The 24563-nt window shown below is 40.6% G+C and overlaps 3 protein-coding genes across 4 annotated transcripts; all 3 read right to left on the bottom strand.

The window, feature by feature from the left end:
- Nucleotides 1-2810: 2810 nt before the first annotated feature.
- On the bottom strand, nt 2811-7026 carry LOC121798715 (transcription factor bHLH48-like). Of its 2 annotated transcripts, XM_042197854.1 has the most exons (7): nt 6220-7025; nt 6024-6146; nt 5853-5918; nt 4200-4268; nt 3686-3754; nt 3164-3377; nt 2811-3072 (listed from the first exon to the last, which is right to left on the bottom strand). In XM_042197854.1, the coding sequence occupies exons 1-7, from the start codon at nt 6640-6642 to the stop codon at nt 3065-3067; spliced, it is 972 nt and encodes a 323-aa protein (XP_042053788.1). In that variant the 5' UTR covers nt 6643-7025; the 3' UTR covers nt 2811-3064. The 2 variants fall into 2 exon arrangements, with proteins under 2 accessions (XP_042053788.1, XP_042053787.1); XM_042197853.1 differs by having other exon boundaries at nt 2811-3377; nt 6220-7026.
- A 6435-nt stretch (nt 7027-13461) lies between these two features.
- On the bottom strand, nt 13462-15667 carry LOC121799241 (transcription factor bHLH130-like). The gene is made up of 6 exons (XM_042198566.1): nt 14985-15667; nt 14382-14650; nt 14107-14280; nt 13958-14023; nt 13802-13870; nt 13462-13715 (listed from the first exon to the last, which is right to left on the bottom strand). Exons 1-6 carry the CDS (start codon nt 15430-15432, stop codon nt 13662-13664), a joined length of 1080 nt encoding a protein of 359 aa, XP_042054500.1. The 5' UTR covers nt 15433-15667; the 3' UTR covers nt 13462-13661.
- A 4802-nt stretch (nt 15668-20469) lies between these two features.
- On the bottom strand, nt 20470-23615 carry LOC121798234 (receptor protein kinase-like protein ZAR1). Its single transcript, XM_042197140.1, has 2 exons — nt 22063-23615; nt 20470-21340 (listed from the first exon to the last, which is right to left on the bottom strand). Exons 1-2 carry the CDS (start codon nt 23294-23296, stop codon nt 20727-20729), a joined length of 1848 nt encoding a protein of 615 aa, XP_042053074.1. The 5' UTR covers nt 23297-23615; the 3' UTR covers nt 20470-20726.
- Nucleotides 23616-24563: the final 948 nt, after the last annotated feature.

Genomic DNA, 24563 nt, shown 5'->3' with positions numbered 1-24563 from the left:
ATCCATACGAATTTAAAAAAACTAATAAATTAAAATACGAATTTCAAAAACTTCATTTCATTTAATAAAAATTAATACATTACAATGCGAATTAAAAAAAATGCAAACTCAGCGACGACGGTTACGAGCCCACACTTCTTCAATCATGTCGTTCATGAGTAGCGCATGATCCTGCTGGTTGCGCATTGAGGCCTGTCTAGATAGAACCTCATTGAAGCTTAACGGTAACCCTCTATCGGGTGTCTCGGTCGACGTGCCGGACGAGCTAGATGCACGGTCATCTTCATTCCAATCGGTGATGCTTCCGCCTTCATTCTCGATATCATGTTATGCATGATTATGCACGCATATATGACATCGGCGATGACTTCCTTGTACCAGGAATGAGCCGGCCCTTTCACAATTGCCCACCGTGATTGGAGCACACCAAATGCCCGCTCGACATCCTTCCGCGCCGACTCCTGCTTTTGCGCAAATAAAACCCTCTTCTCACCAATTGGGCAGCTGATCGTCTTTAGGAAAACTGGCCACCGTGGGTAGATGTCATCGGCCAAGTAGTACCCCATATGGTATTGGCGTCTGTTGGCAGTGAACTCGATGGCCGGGCCGTTGCCATTACATTGCTCGGTGAAGAGGGTGGACGAGTTGAGGACGTTAATGTCGTTGTTCGACCCGGCTACGCCGAAGTAAGCATGCCAGATCCAGAGTCGATGGTCAGCGACGGCTTCGAGGATCATCGTCGGACGGCTGCATCTAATGCTTCTGACGTCGAACTACCGGACTCAGACGAACTAGAACTATTGGTGTCGTCGCCGAGATTCATTTTGGTTGGATGTTGAGAGAGAACATGTAAAGAGATAGTCGATATGTTCGTATGTACAAATGAATGAGAAACGAGATTTAATCAGAAAATAAAAAACGCGTGACATCGTCCGCGTAGCCCACAGTGGTGCGGACGATGGCGCGGCCTTTGGCCTATCGTCCGCGGCCATCGACCGCGTAGGCCGCAATGGGGCGGACGATGGACATCGTCCGCGGCCTATGTCACGCACCCGCAATGGGGCGGACGATGGCGGGCGCGGACGATGCGTGCCGTCGGGCGTGCCATCGTCCGCCCCATTGCGGATGGCCTAATAATGAGATATTTTTGGGAATAATTTTAGTGCAAGTAAATGATAAGTGATTTTTCTGAAAAATGTTAATAATTAGGGGTTGGAATCCTTAGTTCCCTCCGTTCGCAATTTATAATCACATTTTGACTCGACATTAATTCTAGAAGTTGTTTGACATTATGAAGAAAAATGAAAAAAAGATAATTAGTGAAATGTGAATCCACTTTTATATATTTATTTTATAATATAGTGAAAATTTAATGTTTAAGTGAACAAATGGGTCCATTTACTTAAAATTGAAAAATTAGACTTTGAATCACATACTCATATGAAGGGAGAAAAAAAAAAGAAAAAAAAATCACATACTCATAGAAATGGCAAAATAGACCATGGATGGTCCGTCATAATAAATATGAAGCATTTGCTTTTTAGCACAAGAATTTATGTAGCGTTGTGTTAGAGCATTGGCAATGGTGGCCAATCGCCACAGCCGATCGATCGGCCACCACATCGCCGCCGATCGACCTCCATTGCGGAGGGAGGGCCGACCGACCTTCTCCAACGTCTCTGCCCTTCCTCCGATCAATGGGCTCAACCGATACCCCCATCGGCTCTGCATCGGCCCTCGATAGGCCTCCACTGTGGAGGCTCGGGCCGATGGCGGAACCGATTTTCATTTTTTTTATTAATTTTTAAATTTTATTCTCCTATTATAAATACAACAATCCCCTCACCTTCATTTCACACACCCACATCCTTCTTTATTTCACATTTTTTATCACTAGAAATGTTTAATTTCACCCCCAATTCGAATTCGGATTCCGATTCCGACGTCGGCGAGAGCAACCCAATCATTGTCCAGATGTGGGAGCGCGTATCAGAGATTGCTGAACAACAGCGGCGGGAACAGGTACAAGCGGCAGTCCCTAGGCCAATCCAGTGTCGTCGGAGGATTCACCGTAACCACGCCAAAGATCACGATCAGCGTTGTCATATATTTTACGTTGTCTTTAATTATTATTACATCAACAAAAATTAAAAGAGTAAAATAAAATAGTGATGATGTGCAAATGAGATAAACTCTGGGATTGACTCTCATTGCAGGGAGATAAGCTCTGGTATGGGTCTACTGACGTGGCATGAAAAAATGAAAATAGACTCTGAGATGGGCTCCGGAAATAGACTCATATTGCGAATGCCCTTATGAGTTGATGAAGTGAAAAATTAAGTAAAAACGTAGAAAAAGTAGAGAGAATATTATTTCTATTCTCTGAAATATTTCATTTCAATTGGAAAATTCAAAACAGAAAAGACTTTTTAATGTGGCTTAACAATATAAATTAAGGATCTCCCTGATTGCCTCTGTTTTCTGTTGAGTAGTTCGAGAAATAATTGGAAATGGAAGTGGCACTAACTTTTTTTTTCAATTTTTTTATGTTATCGCAAGTTGCTACTGAATACTGATATAATAGTGTCAATTTTCTTGGATAAGGAAAAGTCCACTTTCATTATCCAAGAAAGTTAAATATCGCATCTACAAATTTCGTGTAATAAACTCGACCAATGCCATAGCCTTTCAGTACACAATAATACAACACATCAATAATAAAATACTATCTCCTAAAACAAGGGCTGAAGGATTCTAAATTATTTAAAAAATAATGGAAGACAGCAAATGACCAATTAAAAAGCTGAGGGTGTAATAAGTCGAAATATTCTCATTAAATGAAGCACCTCATAAATGTGATGACTTTTTTTCAGTTAGTAGCAATGGCCTTCTTATCTACTAGTATAACATAACACTAGAATTCTTACTTAGTAATCCAAGCTTGATGCTGAGATCTTAACTATATTTCTCAACTATATATCTACTAAATTACAATACCTCCTCATATATATACAAACCACATCCTCGCATAATTCACAGCTCCATTTGCAGGTGGCTGGACTGCTTAGAAGGCTGTGGGGTCACAACAAGGTAAAAACTCACAAGTTCATCTTAAGAATCACGAGTCTCTAAGAAGTGGTACATCGTGGAGCAACTGGTTTACCTGAATTGGCGGAGGTGGAGTCGTAACTCAATAGAGAATTTGCAGGAGCAATGAAATTAGAGGTGTCAGTTTCTCTGGCCCAGACAGACTGATGAAGCTCATCACAATGCCACAGCTGTTGGAGCTGTAATTGTCTGGCCCCATCGAGTTGTCCCTCAGTGCAGATGGGTGGAGCGAACATGCCACTGTAGCTGTTATCGTTTGAAGATCCATTCTACATTTAAAAAATTCAAGATATTGCACGAAAGTTGGATCAAATTTTCTGCAGATTTTTTTAGGCATCTTTCTATACATAACCATATAGCATCAAAAGGCATAGCAATGAAATTGATTGATAAGAAATAACAAGGGATGTGTCATCCATGAGAATGCAAGCAGAATGTAGTCTTTTTTCAAGATTGCAATTTTGAAAGTATGTTTATTTCTTTATGAAAATCTGGCATACACATAAATTAGAAGTAAATTTTGACAAACTACTTCACGGCCATAGTGAAAAAATTTTATAACCCCAATACTACTTACCACAGTGAATAGGGAATCGAGGTCAAAATCAATTCCTGGGCTAACAGCAGCAAGCCTCATGGATAAAAACTGGTGTGAGAAAAGTAGATTGAATCAGCTAAAGCAATAAGAGATAAGAAACTGAAAGATGACAACCTACTCTAAGTGCATATACACTATTTCAGGTTCTCCTGTTTATAAATCTATTTGTGTAAGAAATCTAGTAGTCTATTGATTAATTTGGATGTTAGAATCTGGAATAACATGTAGTTGTGTCATCTCGCTTACGGTAAAATATAAGGCATTGTCACCTCAACAGTCACCAAGTTTTTAACATCATGTGAACATTTTTCAGACTGGTATTTTGTAAACATCTAATTAAATGCATTATACCAATTCTGGCGAGATATGTTTGAGTTTCATACTTGTTACAATGAATCCCAAATAATCTGCATAATATCTAGTCAAACTGCAACGCCGAACAAGATATGGATCGATCACTATATATAAAAGGCAATGAAGTGCTAAGTCTGACCTCCACTTGGCGTTGAAGAGCTTGGACATGATTAATTATTTCATCCAACACCATTGCAGTTCCTGAAATCTATAGCCAAAAAAAATGAAAATCCACTGATCTATATACATGCAGGACAGTATCCTAGCGAAGAAATAGCTAATAGAAAAATAAAAATCACATCATGAACTTTCTTGGATCACTAAAGAAAAATTAAGACAAACCCCCTCACACCTTCCAATAGTATATTTCCAGAACTTGATGAAAATAATTGCAGCATTTACATGGATGATCTGGGATAAAGATGATCGATTTATCAAAAGATCTACTCCCTCTGTCCCATAGAAACATGCCATATTTCCTTTTTTGTCCGCTCCATAGAAATAGTCCACATTCATTTATAACAATTGACAACCTTTTTCACCTTGTATTTTACTTTACTGTTATCACATCAAAGGATTGTTTTATGCAGCTGTGTTTCACTGGCTGATGGGGCCATACAGTAGTTGTTGGTTATTAAGAGGTGTTCTAATAATGCAAAACACAAATGTCAGAATGGAGACTTTAAAATGCATGTATATCAACCCAAACCAGATCAATAATGTCAAGATAATTTTGGTAACTATACAATCGTCGTGCATTGGAGTGAGAACCATATACAGGTGATCTTATAACAGACGACCATGAACAACTGCTTGGACAGATGATATCAACTCTGACACCATTATTTCACTAGTCCTTTTCACTGAAAGTTATTGCCAGGCAACATTAACCCCAAGGCCTGTACAGATGATGAAGAAAATAGCTTCTTCCACTTCCACCAACAATGATCTAGTGCTCCAATTGTCTGCCTATTTTCTCACGAATGATTATGATTAAATGCTAACATGTGATTTTACATCACATAAATTGCGCACTCGACACCCAACAATCACTACAGAGACTGGCAGAAATAATGTAATTACAATCACTATTGGCACCATATTTTAATTTTATCCAAATAGATCCGAAGAAAAAATTATTCGTCTTAATTCTTCAATTAATTAGCATATTGTGCAGGTTAGCAATCAGCCTTGAGCAAGGTACTACTTCTTTTACTTATCTTCCTAGATTGATTGCTATCAAATATGCTTCCAGTTGTAGACCAATTACATAGAAGGAAATCCAACCAAAATCTCCAAACACCTTAATCATAAACCTGAACAACACACCTACAAATGCACTTGGTTAAAGGAGCCAAACGTTTAGAATGGCCTGAAAATATCAATCCTAGCTGAGGAGCAAGAAAACACAACATTGCTTAGCAAATGACAGCAAGGGCCTAACAAGGACCGATAACGAACCGATTTAAAAAGGCCGAAAAGATTAAACACAAAACAAGAATTAAGAGGGGTGAGTGACACTTCAGAAGAACCCCACCACTTCTCTTGATGCAAAAGCCATCACCTTTTCCTTTCTTTTTCACAATTAAAAAAGTTGAAAGTGACACGCTTATGCAATTATCAATAATTATCTAATTAACAAACAATCTACAAGCCAAAATTAAAATCAGCCCATCATTAGCAAAAGGCTGTCATATTCAAGTAAGAAATGATGTTGCTCCCTCACATAATCCCCACAATTAGACCCCATTGAACTAACAATAATGGATAACAGACAGTTGTGACAGCTAACCTTGTTGCATCCGGGTACTAGCTCCTGTAACAGCTTCATTCTGGCATTAATCTTATCCCTCCTTGCCTGCATACGACAGCAATTAAACATTAATTACAACTTAATTGCAGTTCTCAAGGTTACCTAATCAAGATTAGTGAGAGGTCAACAATGGGATCCAGAGATATTTACTCTTTCAGCTAAGCTATGACTGTCCGTGGCTTGGCCGCGGCGAGCTCTGACGTGAACGTAAGGCAGCTCCTCGCCGTCGTCGTTTGCTGCCTTACTTTTGCTCTTTTTATTCGATTCTTTCAACTGCAGAAGAAAAACAATTTCAAATGAATTAACAAATTCCACAGGTTTCATGTGCTACAGAGTGTGAATATACCTTTTTCTCCCTCTCCTTTCGCTTGCCGGACTTCAGACTCTGATCCGAACCCGCCGGAGAAGAGGAATTTCGGCGGGAATCCGCGTCCAGCTCCTCCTGCTTCACCGGAATCGAGTTTGAGACCGAGAGAATCGCATTGCTCTCCAGAGAATTATCAGCTGAAGCAAAGACGGAGAACTTTGAGGCGCGGTGGATGAGACCGATATCAGTAGGAAAAATTGGCGGCGGCGGAGGTTGTTTAGCCGGAAAATCTTCCGTGACCAGAAGCTCCACCGCTTGTGGCGGGGCAAGCTCGAGCAGCGCCGTGAACGAGCTGCCACCGGTGACCTGTGGAGGGGAGATGAGTCCATGAAAGTCGTCAAACGCGCCACCCATTTGAGCGGATCTAAATTGCAGTTGAGGTGGTTCGAGTTCGGGGTCCATTGAATTAACTCAAAATTGAAAAAAATGGAGTCAATTTAGGATGCAAATGCAAGTTCGAAAAGTGGTTCATTGATGAGAGGAGAAAGCAGTTGTAGAACAAAACTTTATTCTCTTTTCGTCCTCCTTTTTTTCAGGTTTTTCTTTCCCCAGGGTGGCAGGAGGTTGGGCAGAGTGAGAAAGCTTGGTATCAATGGCGGTCAAAATCGGAGTCCTCTCTCTCACTCTATCTGTGGAGCGTAAAAGGATTTGGCTTTTGAAAATTTTGTCAGTGCTAAAAATCAGAATTCAGAACCCCAAAACTGTACTCGCGGTTGCACAGGGCCCCACTCTTTCTTCTCTATTCTTTGCTTTTTTTGGTGGGGTGCTCGAAATTTTCTTTCACTAATTCGTGTAATCAAAATTATAAATGTGGAGTAGTAGTAGCATTTAATATTATTAACACATTATTAGATGATAAATTACCAGTTGATAACCATGCGATTGTTTTTTGCAGCTGAAACTTTTAAGTGAGTAGTTGTATTAGGGCACCCGCCCCGCGTTCCGTCACGGGGGACAGGACGGGACGGCGGCGCGACGCGTTGTGGCGCCCCGTCCCGATCCCGTCCCGCGTCCCGTCACGAAGTGACGAGCCGTCTCGCCACGCGCCGAGGCGACGTGGTGCGCTGTTAAGGGTGTTTCCCTTAATAAGCACCGGCGGTGGATATCAATTTCCGGCGACCAATAGGCTCGGCGGACGGTGGCAGAGTTTCTGTGCGCGGGAGTCGCTCCCGTCGGGCAGATAACTCGGCGGCTGATAGAATACTCCGGCGTCCAATTAGGATCGGCGGAGGGAATCCAAAGTTAGGATTGAAAAACACACGTTATCCTTGGTGGAGAAAATATTTCATTAATTGATTGAATGAATAAAAAAGATATCAGTCTATCCTATTTATAATGCTACTGACTTAATGAACAAGAAAACAAAGATATAGAAAAAGATATGCTAAATCCCTATAATATCTAAACTAAATAATAATAATAGAGGTTCGTATCAACTCCCTCACGGTTAAAATTCACCTTGTCCTCAAGGTGGGAACCACGAAGCAAAAAGGAGAGTTGAAAGCAGAAGCTTCGGCGATGCAACTCCTCCTGGATCAAACACACACCGAACAGATGAACGTCTCCCTTCTTCACTTCCATAAAAAATCAACAAAGGAGACCCAACTTTGTCGGAAAAATTCTTTGCCAAATCGAAAAGCTTGTCCACGCCTCCCAGAATGCCCAAGCATGACATGTCATTACTCGGAGGGATCAACCTTGCACCTTTGTCGAGCGATGTTGATCGATGATTCATACTTGGAACATCACCGACATTCAAATCAACATAGACACAAGCAATTACGGGCAAATCGGTGTAAGCACCATCTCCTTTCTTGCCCCAACCATTTCCAAGAACATTTTTGGATGACACTTGAACAACATTGAGTGAGGCGATGACCTTCTTCACTTCATCAGTGGAATCGTCCTCCTCTACATCTTCTAACAATGCATCTTCCTCCTTCTCTTTACTCATATCGGGGCTGCACGGTGGGTAGATTTCATCAAAAGATAAAACTTGTTGGTCTTCGAGTCTGCCATCTCTACCTTCCCTAGATCCCCGATTCTCATTAGGCAAGCCACGATCCATGAGTTTCTTTGCTACTGTCTCTAATATGGAGTTCTCTGAATCACAACGCTCCTCCTCTAATATGGAGTCCTCTGAATCACAAAGCTCTGCATCTAATATGGAGTCCTCTGAATCACAAAGCTCCTCGTCGCCGTCTCGTGTTGGCGAATGCATGTGAGTAACGACCTCTCCATAACATCTGCCCTCATCGACCTCACTCCGAAAGCGATGCGGCAGTGGAGGCTGCGGCAAAGGTCGGAATTTTACAAACCCACGAACAATGGGATCCACATGTGTTGGTGGTTCATGTGACGAGTAGTCCGATGTGGGGACAGATCCCGATGGAAGCTGAGAACGGGGCTGCGAAGAGGAGACCCCTAGCTGCCCTCGAGGCCCCCGATTCTGCCAAGGCCGACGCGAACTCGTAGGCTTTGTCGATGGCTGGCCACGACCTACCTGAATGTCTGCTAACTCCAACGTTAAGGCCATCGCGGCTGCAAGCGACGAGGGGCGATGTAACTGCAGACGCTCCTGCATGTCTGGTTTAAGGCCTGCGACAAAGAGTGAATAACTCCGATTCCGGGACCCCTTGCACCCTGTTGAGGTACCTGTCGAAAGTATCATGATATTCTCGCACTGTTCCCGTCTGAGTAAGCTTGGCGAGAAGGCCATAATAATTCTTAAAACTCTGCCCGTCAAAACGATGCCGTACATCTTCCAAGAAATCCTGCCACGCGACGAAATAGTTGTTTGCGCAATAATTGAAAACCCACTCCGCCGCCGGCGGATCAAACAACATTACGACGTAGTGCAGGCGCTCAGCGTCGGGCATCATAACGTGGTCGAAGTAGTACTGAACCCTCGACACCCAATTAGTAGCGTCCGATCCATTGAATCGAGGTGGGTGCATCTTAACCCTCTGAGGTTTCTCATAGCCCGCAACATGGGACTTGTAACGATGAGGTGGGTCCCAACACGTAGCGGGGCAAGCAAAATTGTGATGTCTTTCCCCTTGAAATTCCCAGCCATGGCCTATACGGCTCTTCTCCTCGCGACACGACCCTTCTAGGAAACCAAGATTAGGGTTTCTCGGCTGAAACCCTTTCTCCCGCAGTCTCCTTCTTCTATTATCGTCCCATGGTGGTTCATCCCCATCGTCGAACCCTAACGGCACGTCAGAGTCGCGTGTTATCGCAGGAGCTAGATTCTCGAATTTTCGATCTGCCTCCTCGCTCCATACGTCGAATTGATCAAGTTTTTCCAGAACCCGATCCAATTTGATGCCTACGTGATCATTGTGATGGGTCTCTTCCATTGTGCGACCCTCTATGTCACCGTCGTCCCCTGACGATCGGTAGTTCCCGTTACCATCGCGGCGGCCTCCGAAGGGTGGACGACCTTCGAACCTGTTAACCGGGTACGAATCGTTCCGATTCTGTCCCCAAACTGATTTTCCATTGTTGTTGTAAAGCGGATCCACAGGCGCCGACATTCTGAGGTCGGCTTTGCGCGTCCACCACGACGACACCGGCATACAATTCAAATTTGTTGATGTTTGGCAGGTCTTCAAGGACGAGGAAAGGTGGGCCGGCGGTGTCCGCTCCAGCTCGGGCTCAACCTCCAAGCGCACGAAGCGCACGAAGCACACGACGAGTGGGCAATACTCGTCTGGTGATGCCCGTGAGGGCAGCGGCGCACAAGAGGGTGTCTCGCAGGAGGTTGAGGGCACGGCCGGCGATGCTGGGGGATCCTCCCATGGGCGCCGTCGGCCGCAAGGGACCAAAGCGGCTAGAGTGAGGAAGGGCCGAGGCGAATCAAGCCAGGCTGGCTCGGGCTTGGGCTCGGGGGGAGGCTCGAACTCCCTTATGGCCATGTACATGACCGCCACAATGACAGACACTTCCCGCTTTACGCCCGCCCACTACCAAGCCTGGTGGAACGGAATTGTCTTTATGGCAACCCAACTTAGCCTTCCGCCTCCTACCGGCTTTAGTGCACCTCCACCGCCTTCGGGGGATGATTCGCCGGCGGAGTAGTTTTTTTATTTTCTATAAAATTGTATTTTAAATTATGCCACGTTTATTTTTTTTAGGATTTTAATTGTGTGTTTTTTTATTTTTTTAACTTTTAAGTTGTATTTTTATTTTATGTAGTAATTTTATTTTATTGTTAATGAAGTGTGTTTTTATTAATTGAATTTATTGGAAAAAATAAAAAAAATTAAATTGAATGAATAGTAATTTAAGGGACGGTTAAGAGACAGAGGGTTGCAGGTTCCGTCCCTTAGCTAAGGGGATGGAGTAAAAAAGTACAGTGGAGCTTGCAAATAGTGTTTTAAGGTACAGTTAAGGGACGATATAGTGACAGCGTTGTGGATGACCTTAAATCTGAAACTGTTTCGTTCAATCGTCCTTTTCGTCAATTTGCAAGTATAATACAGGTGTTAATTTAATTAAAACTACCCCACCGCCCCTTAACTGGCCACAATCCCTCCCTCCCTTAAATTTATTTTTTGTTACATTTTAATTGAACACGTATAAAGTTCCATCCATCTCTTAAATTTTGTGTCACATTTTAATTGTGCACATAAAGTCAATTGAAATTGAAAAAGTTAGTGTAACATTAGTTCTACATTTAAATATTAATTTTATAATAAAATATGAATGAGAATGAGTTAGTCAAATATGAGATCCATTGCTAAAATGGTAAAAAGTGAAACGTAACAAGTTTTATGAGATGACATGAATTTTAACGTTCATTTGGCAGAATAAGAGATAGATTGAAAAATGTACTAAGAAAGAGAGAAGGAAAAGGTAATTAATGCAGTGTTAGTGAATTGTGAAATCCACATTATTAGTTATATATAATTGGTTAAAAACTTTCTATATTTAGAGCATCCGCAACGGCGGTCGTCCCGGCGGCCGTCCGACCGGCCTGCCCGAAGTCCGCCATTAGGCAACAATGAGGCGGACGCGGACGTGCGTTGCGGACACCGGAGTTTCGCGGCGTTCCGGGGACATCCGTCGTGACGTCCGCCATTGCGGTGCCACGACGGACGTCCCGGCTGACGTCCCAATTTTAATTTTTTTAAAAAAAACTCTATATATACGGCTCGTTGAACTTCATTTCATTCGCACCACTTATTTTAACGAGTCTCTCTCTCTACTTTCATTTCTTTTGAAGATAAATGGAGCACCACGATAGTGATTCTCCCACCACGAGCGAGTCACAAACGCCGACTTTTCCCGTTAGAGTTGGGGAAAATGTCGGCGGAAGTGCACCGATGTCCGGGATGATGCCCGGAATGGCGCCGATGATGCCCCAACCCCAAATGGCAGGGATGATGCCCGGGTACTACAATATGTACCCCCTTGGTGTGGGGTGATGCCCCAAATGCCCGGGATGAGTGCCGCGATGACGGGGATGATGCCCCAAATGCACGGGATGATGCAGGGCATGCCTGCCGGGGGGGGGAGGGGGTCCCCCAATCACCTGAGGACAATGTCTATCGCCCATACATGGATTTATTGTCTAGTGATTCCCCTCTGAGTACTCCTCTGGAGACTCAGTTCACCGGCATTGAGACTTTCACTTTTGAGGAGTTGGGGTTATCTCCGGTCAGGGAGTCTCCCACTGAGATGCCATCAGCGGCAGGGAGGACGAAGAAGCAAGGGAGAGGGAAGGGCAAGGGCAATACCTCGTCCTCGCGTGCGAGGAACGAGGGTGGGGTCGGGGCAGAGGAGGGGGATGAAACCGGCGGGAGAAAGAGGACCATCTGGAGCATAGGGGAGTGCGTCGCGCTGGCGAAGCCCTGGATCAATGTAGTCGAGGATCCCTACGTCGGGGCTAACCAGCATATCGATAGAATGTGGTGGCGCATTAGCCAAAGCCACCTCCAATTCAAACCGCTAGGTAGGAAGACTCACGATGGAGAGCAATGCCGGAAACAGTGGGAGCAGCTGAGGAGGCAGCTCAGCCTATTTGTCGGCATCTACCAAAACAACCTCCGCACGACAACCAGCGGCATGTCCGCAGATGATGTAAAGCTTCTGTCTCACCAGCAGTTCCCCAAAAGTGAATTGGGTTTCAGGGAATTCAAATATTGGGAGGTCTATCTTGTGGTGCAGACTTCCGCCAAGTTTAATTCGGGTGTTGAAGCTGGCTGGCCGAAGCGGACAAAGATCAACGTCTTCGTAGAGTACAACAACAGTGCCGGTTCCCATGAACTCCCTGACGCCGAGACAGAGTTCCCTACCCCTAAATCGTCTTCCCGCCGCCGTCGCCCGGTTGGGCAAAAGACCGCGATGAAGATGGCTAGGGGAAGCGCCAGCGGGTCCCCCGAGGTCCAATCGGCAGCTCATTCCCAGATCGATCTCGAGCTCCCCTCACTTGCCTGCATACAGTATCATGAGACTCTGATACACACCATAGAGAAGTGGTATGCAGCAACTGGCCCCTTATGCAAGTTAATATTGAAGGATGTCATCGGCAGTATGCGGCGCGATTTGGGGATGCCATCCCTACCCGTGAGTGACGCCGGGACAGGCCACGGGTACGACGGGACTGGCGGCGGTGACGACGGGGAGTGAGACGGGGGCCGCATTTGTCGAAGCTTGAGGTTTTTTTTTTAACTATGTATTTTTTTATAATAATTATGTATGTTGTTTGTTTTAAATAAAGTGGTTGCATTTTCTCCGTATTCGTGTCGAAATTTTAATTCCGTAAATTGTTTAATTTGGTGAATTTGTGAATTTTTATTATTGTGGATATCTATCGGAATGTCCTTGGGGATGTCCGTCATTGTGCAGTGGGATGTCCTTATGACGTGGCAGTGCAGTGGGATGTCCTTATGACGTGGCAGAAGGTGTTTTCGGGAAGTCCGTCGGGATGTCCGCCGGGACATCCGTCCCATTGTGGATTCTCTTAACAATTTTACACATCAGAATCTTGGTAGGCCAAGTTTGGAAATTTAGGTAGGCCCAAAAGTAGTACTAATATTTATTACACCAAACTCAACTTAGATTTTTGTCATAAAAAACAAGATGGGCATTCCATTTGTTGCATAATAATAATAATAATAATAATAATGATAATAATAATGATAATGATAATGATAATGATGATGATGATGATGATAATAATAATAATAATAATAATAATAATAATAATAATAATAATAATAATAATAATAATAATAATAATAATAATAATAAAATTGTAAAGAGATAACATCCCTGAATAGTTGCCATACATGCACCTAATTTTTCCTAACAGAACTCAACCAAAAATAAGTTATATATCTTGACTAAACAATACATAAATCCACAAAAACGGGAAACATAAAAATCTGATCGTAGAATCTGATCATCCGAAACTAACGCTTTGGAAAGGCTGAGCACTTGCAATTAGCTCGAACATCGTTAAGTGTCTGCATATATAGTATAAAAAATGTTCAATTATATGGAGTACCTAAGAAACAAGGATTCACAGCAAATAATCACTACACCTTCATACCTTGTACTGTTTCTGGAGGCCTTTGATGTATTCCACAGCCAAATCTAACATGTCTGATGTGTTGGTTTGCTGCATCACCAAACCAACCCAAGCCTTATTTTCTCAGAAATAATAATTAAAAAAAAACTACATTTTCTGTCTGCAAAATGGGCATACCTTATCCATGTTTGGAACAAGCTCCTGCAACTTCCTCATTCTCTCACTGATTCTGCCCCTCCTAACCTGTACAATAACACTCTCATATTCATATCAAATTTGAACTAGTTAACAAAATATTGAAATCGGGCGGGGCGGTATGTATGTACCCTCTCTGCAATGCTTCGGGGATGAGTGGCACAGCCGCGCTTAGCACGAACCTTGCAAGGAACCGTGTCTTGAAGGCGCATCAGCTTCTCCATAGCAACCATTTCAGATGAAGTCTTAGGCAAACTTAGGTGGTGACACAGACCATTTGGCCTACTATTTCCAATCTCACATCTCTGTATTTATGCACCATTAGTATATACTACTACTATTGTATAAAATGTGAAACAAACAACAATGCTATGAATTACTCCATGATCATCAAGATTATTTGTACCTCACTATTATTGAGAAACAGCTTTTGATCAATATCGATCACCCTTTTGATGTCACTATTTTCTGCAAGATAGGAAGAATCGTTCCACGGAGCAAATGAAGTGAAAATGAAACTGTCAGCACTGCTATTCCCGACCTTTGTTTCATCAACAAGGCCGCCATTATCGCTCTCAAACTCTGATATACGAGATAACGAAGAGCTGATCATGGGCTTCCTATTCCTTAAATCTCCATCACCACCCACCCTGTAGCTTCCAACACCTGAATACCCTAAACCAACCCAAAGATTATGTTATTAGCACTCCCAAGATCTCTAACCAATCTAATTTATTCTTAATTAGTCACCATTCTAGTGAAAGGAAAAACAGAACCTCTCACATTTCAAGAAACTAACGCAATAGCTAGCTTGGATCCAATATCAATCTCTGATGATAAACTTGTTCATATTCTTTATCAAGAACCAAACTTAAATCTTAAAATTAAAAGCTTGAAAGAAATGTTTTTTTTAAAGAGATCTTCAGACAGCAAGCATATCTACTGCTTCTGCCCCAACAACAAACAACAGTCTCAAACAAAATAAATATAAAACTACATAAAAAGTTACCATTTTGAGAGAACAATCCAGCAGGAGAGCTGTTCTGGCGCATAAGCCCCTGATTCAAGGGCACACCTCTGTATCCCAATTGAGCTCCACTTTGCCTCGGATACTGCGGCGGCAGTTGCGAATTCGCAAATCTATTACCGGAGCCCTTATTATTATTATTATTATTATTATTATTATTATCAGAGCCATGTCCATCATCAACGTCGCCGTTTTCAGCCTCAGCCTCATTCATTTCATCAGGGTAGAATCTTGAAAACCCCAATTTCCCAGTCTTCTCTGTGAAACTCTCGAGCAGAGAAGTGGGAGCAGACCTAAATCTCAGCAGCCCATAACTGTTCTGACTACTGCTGCCATTATTGCAGTAGTCGGATTCCATTTGGTGCTGCTCTTCTTTATGCTTGAAATTGGGTGGAAATATAGAAGATAATGCATGGGAATCACCATACATTCCTCTCTTCTTTTTTGTCGAATTTATCCAACCCAAGTCTCTTTCAAACCAACCGTTGGAACCGCTTCTTGTTCAAGCTATTGGGAGCCTCAAATCTTGTCGTTGAAGCAACAAAGATCTGTTTTTTAAGTTGCTTGTTTGGATGATTTTGGAGATGGTGGAGAAATGTATCTTCTCTCACTATGTATAGTAAGTAGTCTGGTGTAAAATTAAAGAAAGTGGAGTAGATGAGGTATGTCTTGGGCATAGACTTTTTTTTGGGGTGAGAGAAGAAATTAAAAAAGAGGGAGGTAGTTGCAGCCTTTTACTCAATGCTTTCTTCTTTCAGAAAGAACCTTTTGCTTCAAACTAAAACAAATCATGTAACATTTCCATTTTAGGGGCTGATTTTGTACCTCGGAAATATGCAAAATTAGGATGTTTTGGAGCTTGCACACTTTCTATTTTTGTTTTTATTTTTATTTTTAATTTGTATCATGGCATCATCCTATTTTACAGTATTTACTAGGAAAATAAGTGTAGTTTTTAATTGAGAATAAGAAAGTTACATTGTATTGTTGGTCTGGATGTATCTGATCGAATATTGCAATTAGAATGAGTTATACTATATGCTACGATAATATCAAAATGTATAATGTGTTGTATAAGCGTGATGTCAAAATGCAAAATCTTATCTTAAAAATCTAAATTCTATTTTGGGAATCTGATGCAGCTCGTGAGGGGACTAATAATTGTGCTGATGAAAATCACATTGGAATATATGTATCCTATGCCAAAAGTTTCCATACAAAATAGTGATTTTTATCATTCGAAATGGAAATTTTTGCGAAATGGTTATTTGAGTAATGGACATTACTACAAATAAGATAGAGTTTAGTTTTTTCACGAGCATCGAAGGAATCTAAATGAACGAATATTAGTATTTAAATGTTATACTACTATTGAAGATAAGAGGCACAACGAATATCTCGTAGAAGTTAATTAAAACTTAAATTTATAAGTTAATAATAATTTAGATAAGTTTATTCATTCTATTTCAAATGTGAAAGTGTGGGACGAATTTGAAACCTAGATATATAATTTAAATCGGAGAATAAATGAGCAAGAATTTTGTGTGTAATGATGATATATCGGTCCCCTACATGCATAGCCCCCCTATCTTTTTTTAAAAATATTGCATATAGTCTAATAATTGTAATTTGAACTTCTAAAGGCATCCACAGCGGAGAGCACACCGCTCTCCGTCCGTGCCAATGGCACGACATCGCTGTCCGCCGCTGCGCTCTTATCGCTGGCACGGCGCTGCTCTTAGCTAAGAGCACGGTCGTGCCAGCGAGCAGGGCGACGTGACGCGTTTCTATTGGCCGTTGACATTTTTTAAAAAAATCGAAAATAATACCAAAAATTAAAAATATATATATTTTTGGATTCCCAAAAATATACATATTTTATAACCATTTTTTTGAAATTTTTTTTAAAAAATTTAATCTCAAAATCATCTATAAATACATACATTCATCATCCATTTGGGCGAAATTCGACCACGAGTAGTGGGTTTTTAAATTTTATGAATTTAATTATATAAATTTTAATTTTTAGGATTTAAATTATGTAATTTTTAATTTTTATGACTTTAATGAAGAAAATTTTAATTTTTAGGATTTTAATTATGTAATTTTTAATTTTTTTATAATTTGTAATTTTATTCCTGTTATTTGTAATGCATTTTAATATTGAGGAAATGTTTTTATTTAAATTGAATAATAGAATGGTGGGACCCTTGAGCATGTCTTTGCGGAAGAGCACGGATGTGGGTGTTGTGCTCTTACCTAAGAGCAGGAATAAAAGTGGGTCCGAGCCCACATCCGTGCTCATTGGCAAGAGCACGGATATGGATGCTCTAAATTACTTTGAATGATAATTCCAAGGACTATATATCATTCCAATAATTCAAACATTACGCAAAGGGGAAAAGGCAGAGAAAAAGTTAAAATCCGTTAAATATAAATTTGAAGAACAATTATTTTATGTAATTTAAAAACATGGTAAAAAATAAGTACTCCATTATTTGTAGAAACCACTACAAAAATAGTAGGAGAAAATATTTAAATCTGCAATTCTTGGGAGCGTATAGACCAAACATGGGAAGAAGATGATTCGGAATATATGTAATAGAACAATCAGTTAGATTTAAATCTGATAATTAAGCATATAATTTGAATAATAATATTAGCCAAAGGAATAACATTAATAAGAATACTCATCGATTAATTTTCGAACACATTTTTAATATCATAACTGAGTAATTTTTAAGAATGTTGCTTCATTATCCAAATCGTATTAGTATTAGTTAACATAATATTTCTTCATAGCCTTATAACACAATATTATAAAGCAAAATTAAGTGCTCGATAACAATATAAAAAAAAATCACTGAAAAATCAAATATTTCATGAGTATTTGAAGATATATACTCACAAAATTGCGACGGGATTTGCAAGAAATTTAGCAAGCATTAGTGCTCGTGATACCCAGTGAACACTAGGTGGACACGTTGTGCTCGCTAAGATGTTAATTTATTCCTACTAGAATATAAAGAGTAAATGTTAGAACATTTCAAGAAATTGATTATATATAATGAGAATAAAAAGATTTAATGTTGGGCCATTCAGGTAGAATGGTCCCTACGGCCTACCCGTGAAAAAGATTTTAAATGAAAAAATTGTGCGCCCCAATATCTAATAGTACTAGAATTGTGGAGAAAAGAATTAATAATAGGTGTGAAAGGTACATGACATTTAGCATTCATTCAAATATTATGAGTGGACTTTTTGTGGAGGGAAACATGGACACGTGGGTGACCATTTTTAGGGTTTCCAAGTATTAAAAAAAAAAAAGTATAAAACACTATGGAGTATTTCATTATGTACATTTTGGACTCAATAGAATTTGCCTAAGTTTATTACATCTCTGATTTTATTAGAGCATCCACTACGCGTCGAATCGGCGTCCCGCGATCCGTCCCAGAGAGACGGGTCCGTCGCGCTACGCGTTGCAGCTCACCGTCCCGTCCCGCGTCCCGTGTCGCCGAGACAAGCGACGGGCCGTCTCGCCACGCGCCTAGGCGACGTGGCGCGACCCGGCGTCGTGCGTGACGCCCACTCGCCAGCCCGCGAGTGGGCGTCGTCACACTGACGCAATAAATCAATTTTTTTAAAAAAAGATCAAATTTAAAAAAAATTACTTTTTATGTTCCACTTTCGATGTGGGACAATGTCATTCTTGGTTTCTTCTCTTTTATAGAGACAACTTTGAATGTTTTACGTTTCACTTTCGATGTGAGACAAAGTCATTCTTGGTTGCTTCTCTTTTATAGAGACAACTTTGAATGTTTTATGTTTCACTTTCGATGTGGGACAAAGTCATTCTTGGTTGCTTCTCTTTTATAGAGACAACCTTGAATGTTTTATGTTTCACTTTCGATGTGGGACAAAGTCATTCTTGGTTGCTTCTCTTTTATAGAGACAACCTTGAATGTTTTATGTTTCACTTTCGATGTGGGACAAAGTCATTCTTTTATAGAGACAACCTTGAATGTTTTATGTTTCACTTTCGATGTGGGACAAAGTCATTCTTGGTTGCTTCTCTTTAATAGAGACAACCCTGAATGTTTTATGTTCCACTTTCGATGTGGGACAAAGTCATTCTTGGTTGCTTCTCTTTTATAGAGACAACCTTGAATGTTTTATGTTTCACTTTCGATGTGGGATAAAATCATTCTTGGTTGTTCTTCTTTTATAGAGACATCCTTGAATGTTTTATGTTTCACTTTCGATGTGAGACAAAATCATTCTTGGTTGTTTCTCTTTTATAGAGACATCCAAGAATGATTTTGTCCCACATCGAAAGTGAAACATAAAACATTCAATGATGTTCATATAAAATTGTATTTTAAATTATGTCATTTTTATTTTTTAAAGATTTTAATTATGTTTTTTTAAAATTTTAAGTTGTATTTTTATTTTATGCTGTAATGTTATTTTAATTTTAATGAAGTGTGTTTGTTTTAATTGAATTATGTTGGAAAAAAACGAAATTGAATGAATAGTAATTTAAGGGATGGAATAAGGGACGGTTAAGGGACGGAGCGTTGCAGGTTCCGTCCCTTAGTTAAGGGATGGAGGAATAAAGTACAGTGGAGCCCTCAAATAGTAGTTTAAGGGACGGTTAAGGGACGGTGGGGGGACAGCGTAGTGGATGCTCTTATCTTGTAATATAGAGTAAGGTTCATAAAACATAGTACTAATTTTATTATGTTACCTTCGAAATTATTATGGTAGATAATATTATGTTAGAATATTCGAAAATAAAATATTAACATAATGGAATTTTATCATGTTAAATGATACATTTTATTATAAACTTCTTAATTACACTAGAATTTTATAGATTTATTAAAAGGTTAAAAAAAATCCATGTTTACACTATATACAAATATTTTAATCTAAATAATGATTGTTATCGAAATCTTCAATAGCGAATAAGCTTCTTATTTTGGACAAATCTCAATTTTGTCCAATTTTAACTTCATAACTCTTTTTGTATGAAGTGCAGTCTTCAAAATTATTATTATTATTATTATTATTATTATTATTATTATTTGATTATCACATCATAGATTCGCTCTGTGATGATTTGGATTGATGAGATATATTGGTGTTTATTTCTTGCCATGGTGCATAACCGTCATTTGTCAAGATGTATAGTGTCAAATACTAGGAGTAGTATGTTGTTTTTTATTTATATTTTTTAAATTTTTGTATTAAGGTCTATTCCACATTATCTAACACAAATGTGTGTTTCCAAATAAAGAAGAGTGACACTAAAATTAAAGTATAAGGAAATCAACGGAAATGAAAATCACAAAGAATATAGTATTCAAATAATTATATCACACAGTAGAAAAAAGAGATGCTCAAATTTTGAGGCGTTTTTGTAGTAATATAATATAACAGACCCAACCCACCAAACAACAAGTTAATTTGGGCCTAACCCAAAAACGTTTCCCATTCTTAAATTTTCCTTAAAATTTTAAAAAAATCTAGTTAGCATATAGCTTTAGATGATTTAGTTCATGCGGGCATTTTAATGAACAGATTGATACTACAGTACACTAACTACACTGGTGATACTAACATTTATACATGCAGAGATTGGGGAAAAAACATATCATTACCTTACACCTATTAGAAATTAATGATAAATCCTACAAAGACATATATAACTTCACAGCATCACTGCAACTTGATCCGATCTAGGTTACATGAAACCGTCCTCATCTTAGGTCGGAGTTCCGGATCGCGTTCCGTACAGTTTAGCGAAACATGAAACGCAGCAACAACCTGCTTCTTGGCACGAACCTCGTTCAAGAGCGTGGGGTCTATTATCTCCGACAACGGCCTCTCTTCCCGGAAAATCCTCCTCACCCGGCTCTGGAGCCCCTCCTCCCCATCGTTGTCAGGGGCCTGGCCCGTCAGGATCTCCATGACCAAGATCCCGAACGCGTAGACATCACACTTTTGGTTGACTTTGGCGCCCAAGCCCTGAGCTTCCGGAGCCACACACATGATGTTTGATGAGGCCTTAGTTTTGGGAGTCACTGAGATTGGCCTCTTGGAAGGGGCGGTTGTCGATTTTGAGATAGCCAGGACGAGACGGGACAGGCCAAAACCGGAGATGTAGGGCTTTAAGTTGTCGTCGAGGAGGATCTTCGAGGATTTGAGGCTTCCATGCACATACTTTTTAGGGCTGCAGTCATGTATGTGCATCAAACCCCTTGCAGTTTCTTGGATGATTCTTAGCCTTGCAGTCCATGACAGTGGAGGAGGTGCCCCGTTCCCTGCTACGCCTGCACCCGAAAATGACAAAATCTATTGTTATTCAAATCAAGATTTCAAGTTCCACAAACCACATTTTTTTATTATGCCCCTGCTGCATTGCTTTTGTATTGCAGAATTGTTTTCTTACACAATCCAATGGCTTGCTCTAAGGCTCATCCAATATGCATATATGAAGAATCCAATTCATAAAACCAGAATCACTGAATATGCAGAATCAGCAGGGGAATAGTATAACTTAATTTATCTTGTTTAAAACCAGATATACAGAAAAGCAAGTCTTACTATTCATAATAAAATTCAAAACAAACACACACTCTTCTACCCGAGTGTGGTCCTGATTGATAATCATTGAAGGTCTGCGCGTGATGTGTGGTCCGTGTTTGAACCCCACTACCAATCCACCACCATGCTATTCTACCTTACGAAGTTTATGATTGCTTCATTTGGTCTTTTCATTATGTTGTCCAAGAAACCTTTCTACAATGAGGATATTCTTACATAGTGTTCAACAATCTTTTTATGTTTGGCCTCAAAAAACAGAATGGTGTTAAACATTCAATGATCTAAAAATCACATCACAAGAATTTAATGATTCCTAAAAGGATCTTTACTTCCTAAAAAGTTGAATGAAAAAACATGCAAAAATGTTAATCCTGCACCCCTTGTTATCTCAAATGGCAATCAATCCAGCTGAAAATAAATCTAAATAAGAAAACTGCAAAATGCTCACCATGCAATGCGCTGTACAAGCTTCCATTGGTGATGAAATCCGAAATCAGCAACTTCTCATCACTGGCATAGTAATAAGCCCTCAGCCTCACAATGTTGGGGTGCCTCACTTTCCCAATGGTCTCCGCCTCCGCCTCGAACTCCTTCAAGCTCCACGCCACGTCCCCCTCACTCAGCCGCCTCACCGCCACCACCACCGGAGCAGCAGCAGCAGGAGCCGCCCCCTTCCGGTCACCGGCCACCACCCTATAAACTATCCCACTCCTGCTTTTCCCAAGAACATAGGCTGAAGCCCTCAACAAATCCTCCAATTCCAACCCAAACCCTTCATCAATCACAACAAATTTACCCTTCTTCCCCTCCTCACCTCCCAATCCCACCCCAACATTCTCCTTCCCCAGCTTCTGCTCCAGCTTCCATCTCTTCCTAATGAACCACACTGCAACAGCCACCACTCCAACCACCACAGAAACGCCGGTAATCACCGAAACTGTCACCGACCCGCCGTTGACATTTCTTCGCTCCACCAGCCCACCAGCACCATCACCCTCCGGTTTTTGAGGGTTTTCCAAAAATCTCGGATTTTGAGCTTCCGGCACGGTGCATGGAGTGCTCAATGGAAACCCACAGAGATAAAGATTCCCTGAAAATGCGGTGGGGCCCTGGTTCAACAGCGACCCCACCTGAGGTATTTTTCCGGTGAGCTCATTGCAGCGGAGGTCGAGGCTCACCATCACCGGAAACTGTCCAAAACTCGCCGGAATCTCGCCGGAAAAGGCATTGTAAGAGAGATTCAAAGTCCCCTGCAAATGGGTCAGATTGCTTAGCCCTTGGAGCAGCGAGCCGTTGAAGTTGTTGGAAGAGATGTCGAAATGAACGAGGTTTGGGAGGGTGGCGATCTGGTGCGGCAGGGGTCCACTGAAGAAGTTGTGGGAGAGATCAAGAGAGGCGAGAAAGGATAGCGCGCCGATCTCCGAGGGAATGTAGCCGGTCAGGTTCTTGCTCGGGAGTGAGACGGAGATGACGCGGCGGTGGACGCGATCGCAGGTGATCCCGGCCCACCTGCACGGGGTTGCGTCGACCTCCAGCCATGAAATTAGAGCCATGTTTGGATCTTTGACAATGGCGGCTTTTAGAGCTAAGAGGGAGAGCCCATCAGTGTTGAGCGAAGATGAGACAGAAATGCAGAATGTGGACAAGTAGAAGATGTTCAAAAGGGTATTTAGGCTTCGCATTTTTGCATAAAAATTCAATCTTTATAGGCTTGCGAGGAAGAAGCTCAGTAAAAATCGAGTCTTTTGTAATGCATTGAGTTCGAAGCCTCGCATGTGAAGAGGAGGTAATTGGGGTGGGTTTTGTGAAGGAATAAGTCTTGAGAAATGCTTCTGGAATAGGCCCACAAATTGCAGAAAGAATGTGTGATTAGAGGTGAGGACTGTGTGTGTGGGGTGGGGGGTAGCAAGTGAAGATGATGAGAAGAAGGATTTGAACGACAAGTGAGTGAGATCATATGGAATGGTATTTTCGAGGTAATTTTAAATTGAGTGATTCTAAATGACCATAATGTGGCCGGCCATAAAGAGTTAATTTAGTCCATTTACATGTATAAAAAAATTAGAATTACCGATATAAACTTATATGTGTGTGAATGGACTTGTGAGTTGATACTTATCTTTGAATTACATTACGTAAAATACATTAATATCACGAATTACTGTATACGTTGAGCAGGAATCAAGAAATGACAGTAGTAATAAGTTGAGCAAAAACAATGAAAGAGCAACACTAACATGTTGAGCAACATATAATGAAAATGATATAAAAGTAAAATCAAGTAGTATTAAACCAAAAATTTAAAAAAAATTAATTTTTTTATTATTTAATTAATTTATGGCTGGCCATAATGTGGCCGCCTAGCTTTATTCTTTTACATTTAATGGCATAATAAATGTAGAAATTTACTTTGAAATTTGCTTCGGCGATGCTAGTGATTTTAGTAATTAATGTTTTGGGGATGTGGTTGTTTGTTTTCATTAGTTTATGGAGGATACAAGAAAAAAATTGAATTTTTTGAGGGTAGATTATGCACATTGGGGAATGGAGACAGAGAGAGAGAATTTGTGAATCTTTGATTTATTTTATCTGATGTCTGAAACCAGTCTTTTTCTCATGTGACAAATCAAGATTACAAATTTACATGAGTACATTGGTTTTTGTTCTTGAGGTTTAGGTTAAATCCAAATGCTCCAACTCAGTTTTCAATCCTTTCATTTTCTTTCATTCATGTGATGATGAAAATTTCCATTGAACTCATATATAATGTGTAAATTACTAATATAAATTTATGACCAATTATTCTTTAAATCAACATATCCTGTTTTTATAAAAAAATTACCCGGACTAAACATAATTATCTAGAATTAGATGTGTACAATACATATCTAAAACGTGGAGTCTAGATGTGTATAATTGTTTGGAAATGTACTTTTGTTTGTCAGAACG

The sequence above is a fragment of the Salvia splendens genome, chromosome 4 (assembly GCF_004379255.2).
Source record: "Salvia splendens isolate huo1 chromosome 4, SspV2, whole genome shotgun sequence".
Taxonomy (NCBI): Eukaryota; Viridiplantae; Streptophyta; class Magnoliopsida; order Lamiales; family Lamiaceae; genus Salvia; species Salvia splendens.
Note: the sequence above shows the minus strand (reverse complement) of the source record. Positions and strands in the feature narration are given on the sequence as shown.

What these genes read in the sequence shown, in the direction of transcription:
- LOC121799241 (XM_042198566.1), bottom strand. Translation starts at nt 15,432, where the DNA reads ATGTATGGTGATTCCCATGCATTATCTTCTATATTTCCACCCAATTTC. An exon ending in TGGATTGTTCTCTCAAAATG is followed by an intron (nt 14,651 to 14,984) that starts GTAACTTTTTAT and finishes GGGTTGGTTTAG; the next exon opens with GGTATTCAGGTGTTGGAAGC. An exon ending in GCCTCCAGAAACAGTACAAG is followed by an intron (nt 13,716 to 13,801) that starts GTATGAAGGTGT and finishes CTATATATGCAG; the next exon opens with ACACTTAACGATGTTCGAGC.
- LOC121798234 (XM_042197140.1), bottom strand. Translation starts at nt 23,296, where the DNA reads ATGCGAAGCCTAAATACCCTTTTGAACATCTTCTACTTGTCCACATTC. An exon ending in CTTGTACAGCGCATTGCATG is followed by an intron (nt 21,341 to 22,062) that starts GTGAGCATTTTG and finishes TTTCGGGTGCAG; the next exon opens with GCGTAGCAGGGAACGGGGCA.
- LOC121798715 (XM_042197853.1), bottom strand. Translation starts at nt 6,642, where the DNA reads ATGGACCCCGAACTCGAACCACCTCAACTGCAATTTAGATCCGCTCAA. An exon ending in GTCATAGCTTAGCTGAAAGA is followed by an intron (nt 5,919 to 6,023) that starts GTAAATATCTCT and finishes TGTCGTATGCAG; the next exon opens with GCAAGGAGGGATAAGATTAA. An exon ending in TCGATTCCCTATTCACTGTG is followed by an intron (nt 3,378 to 3,685) that starts GTAAGTAGTATT and finishes TTTTAAATGTAG; the next exon opens with AATGGATCTTCAAACGATAA.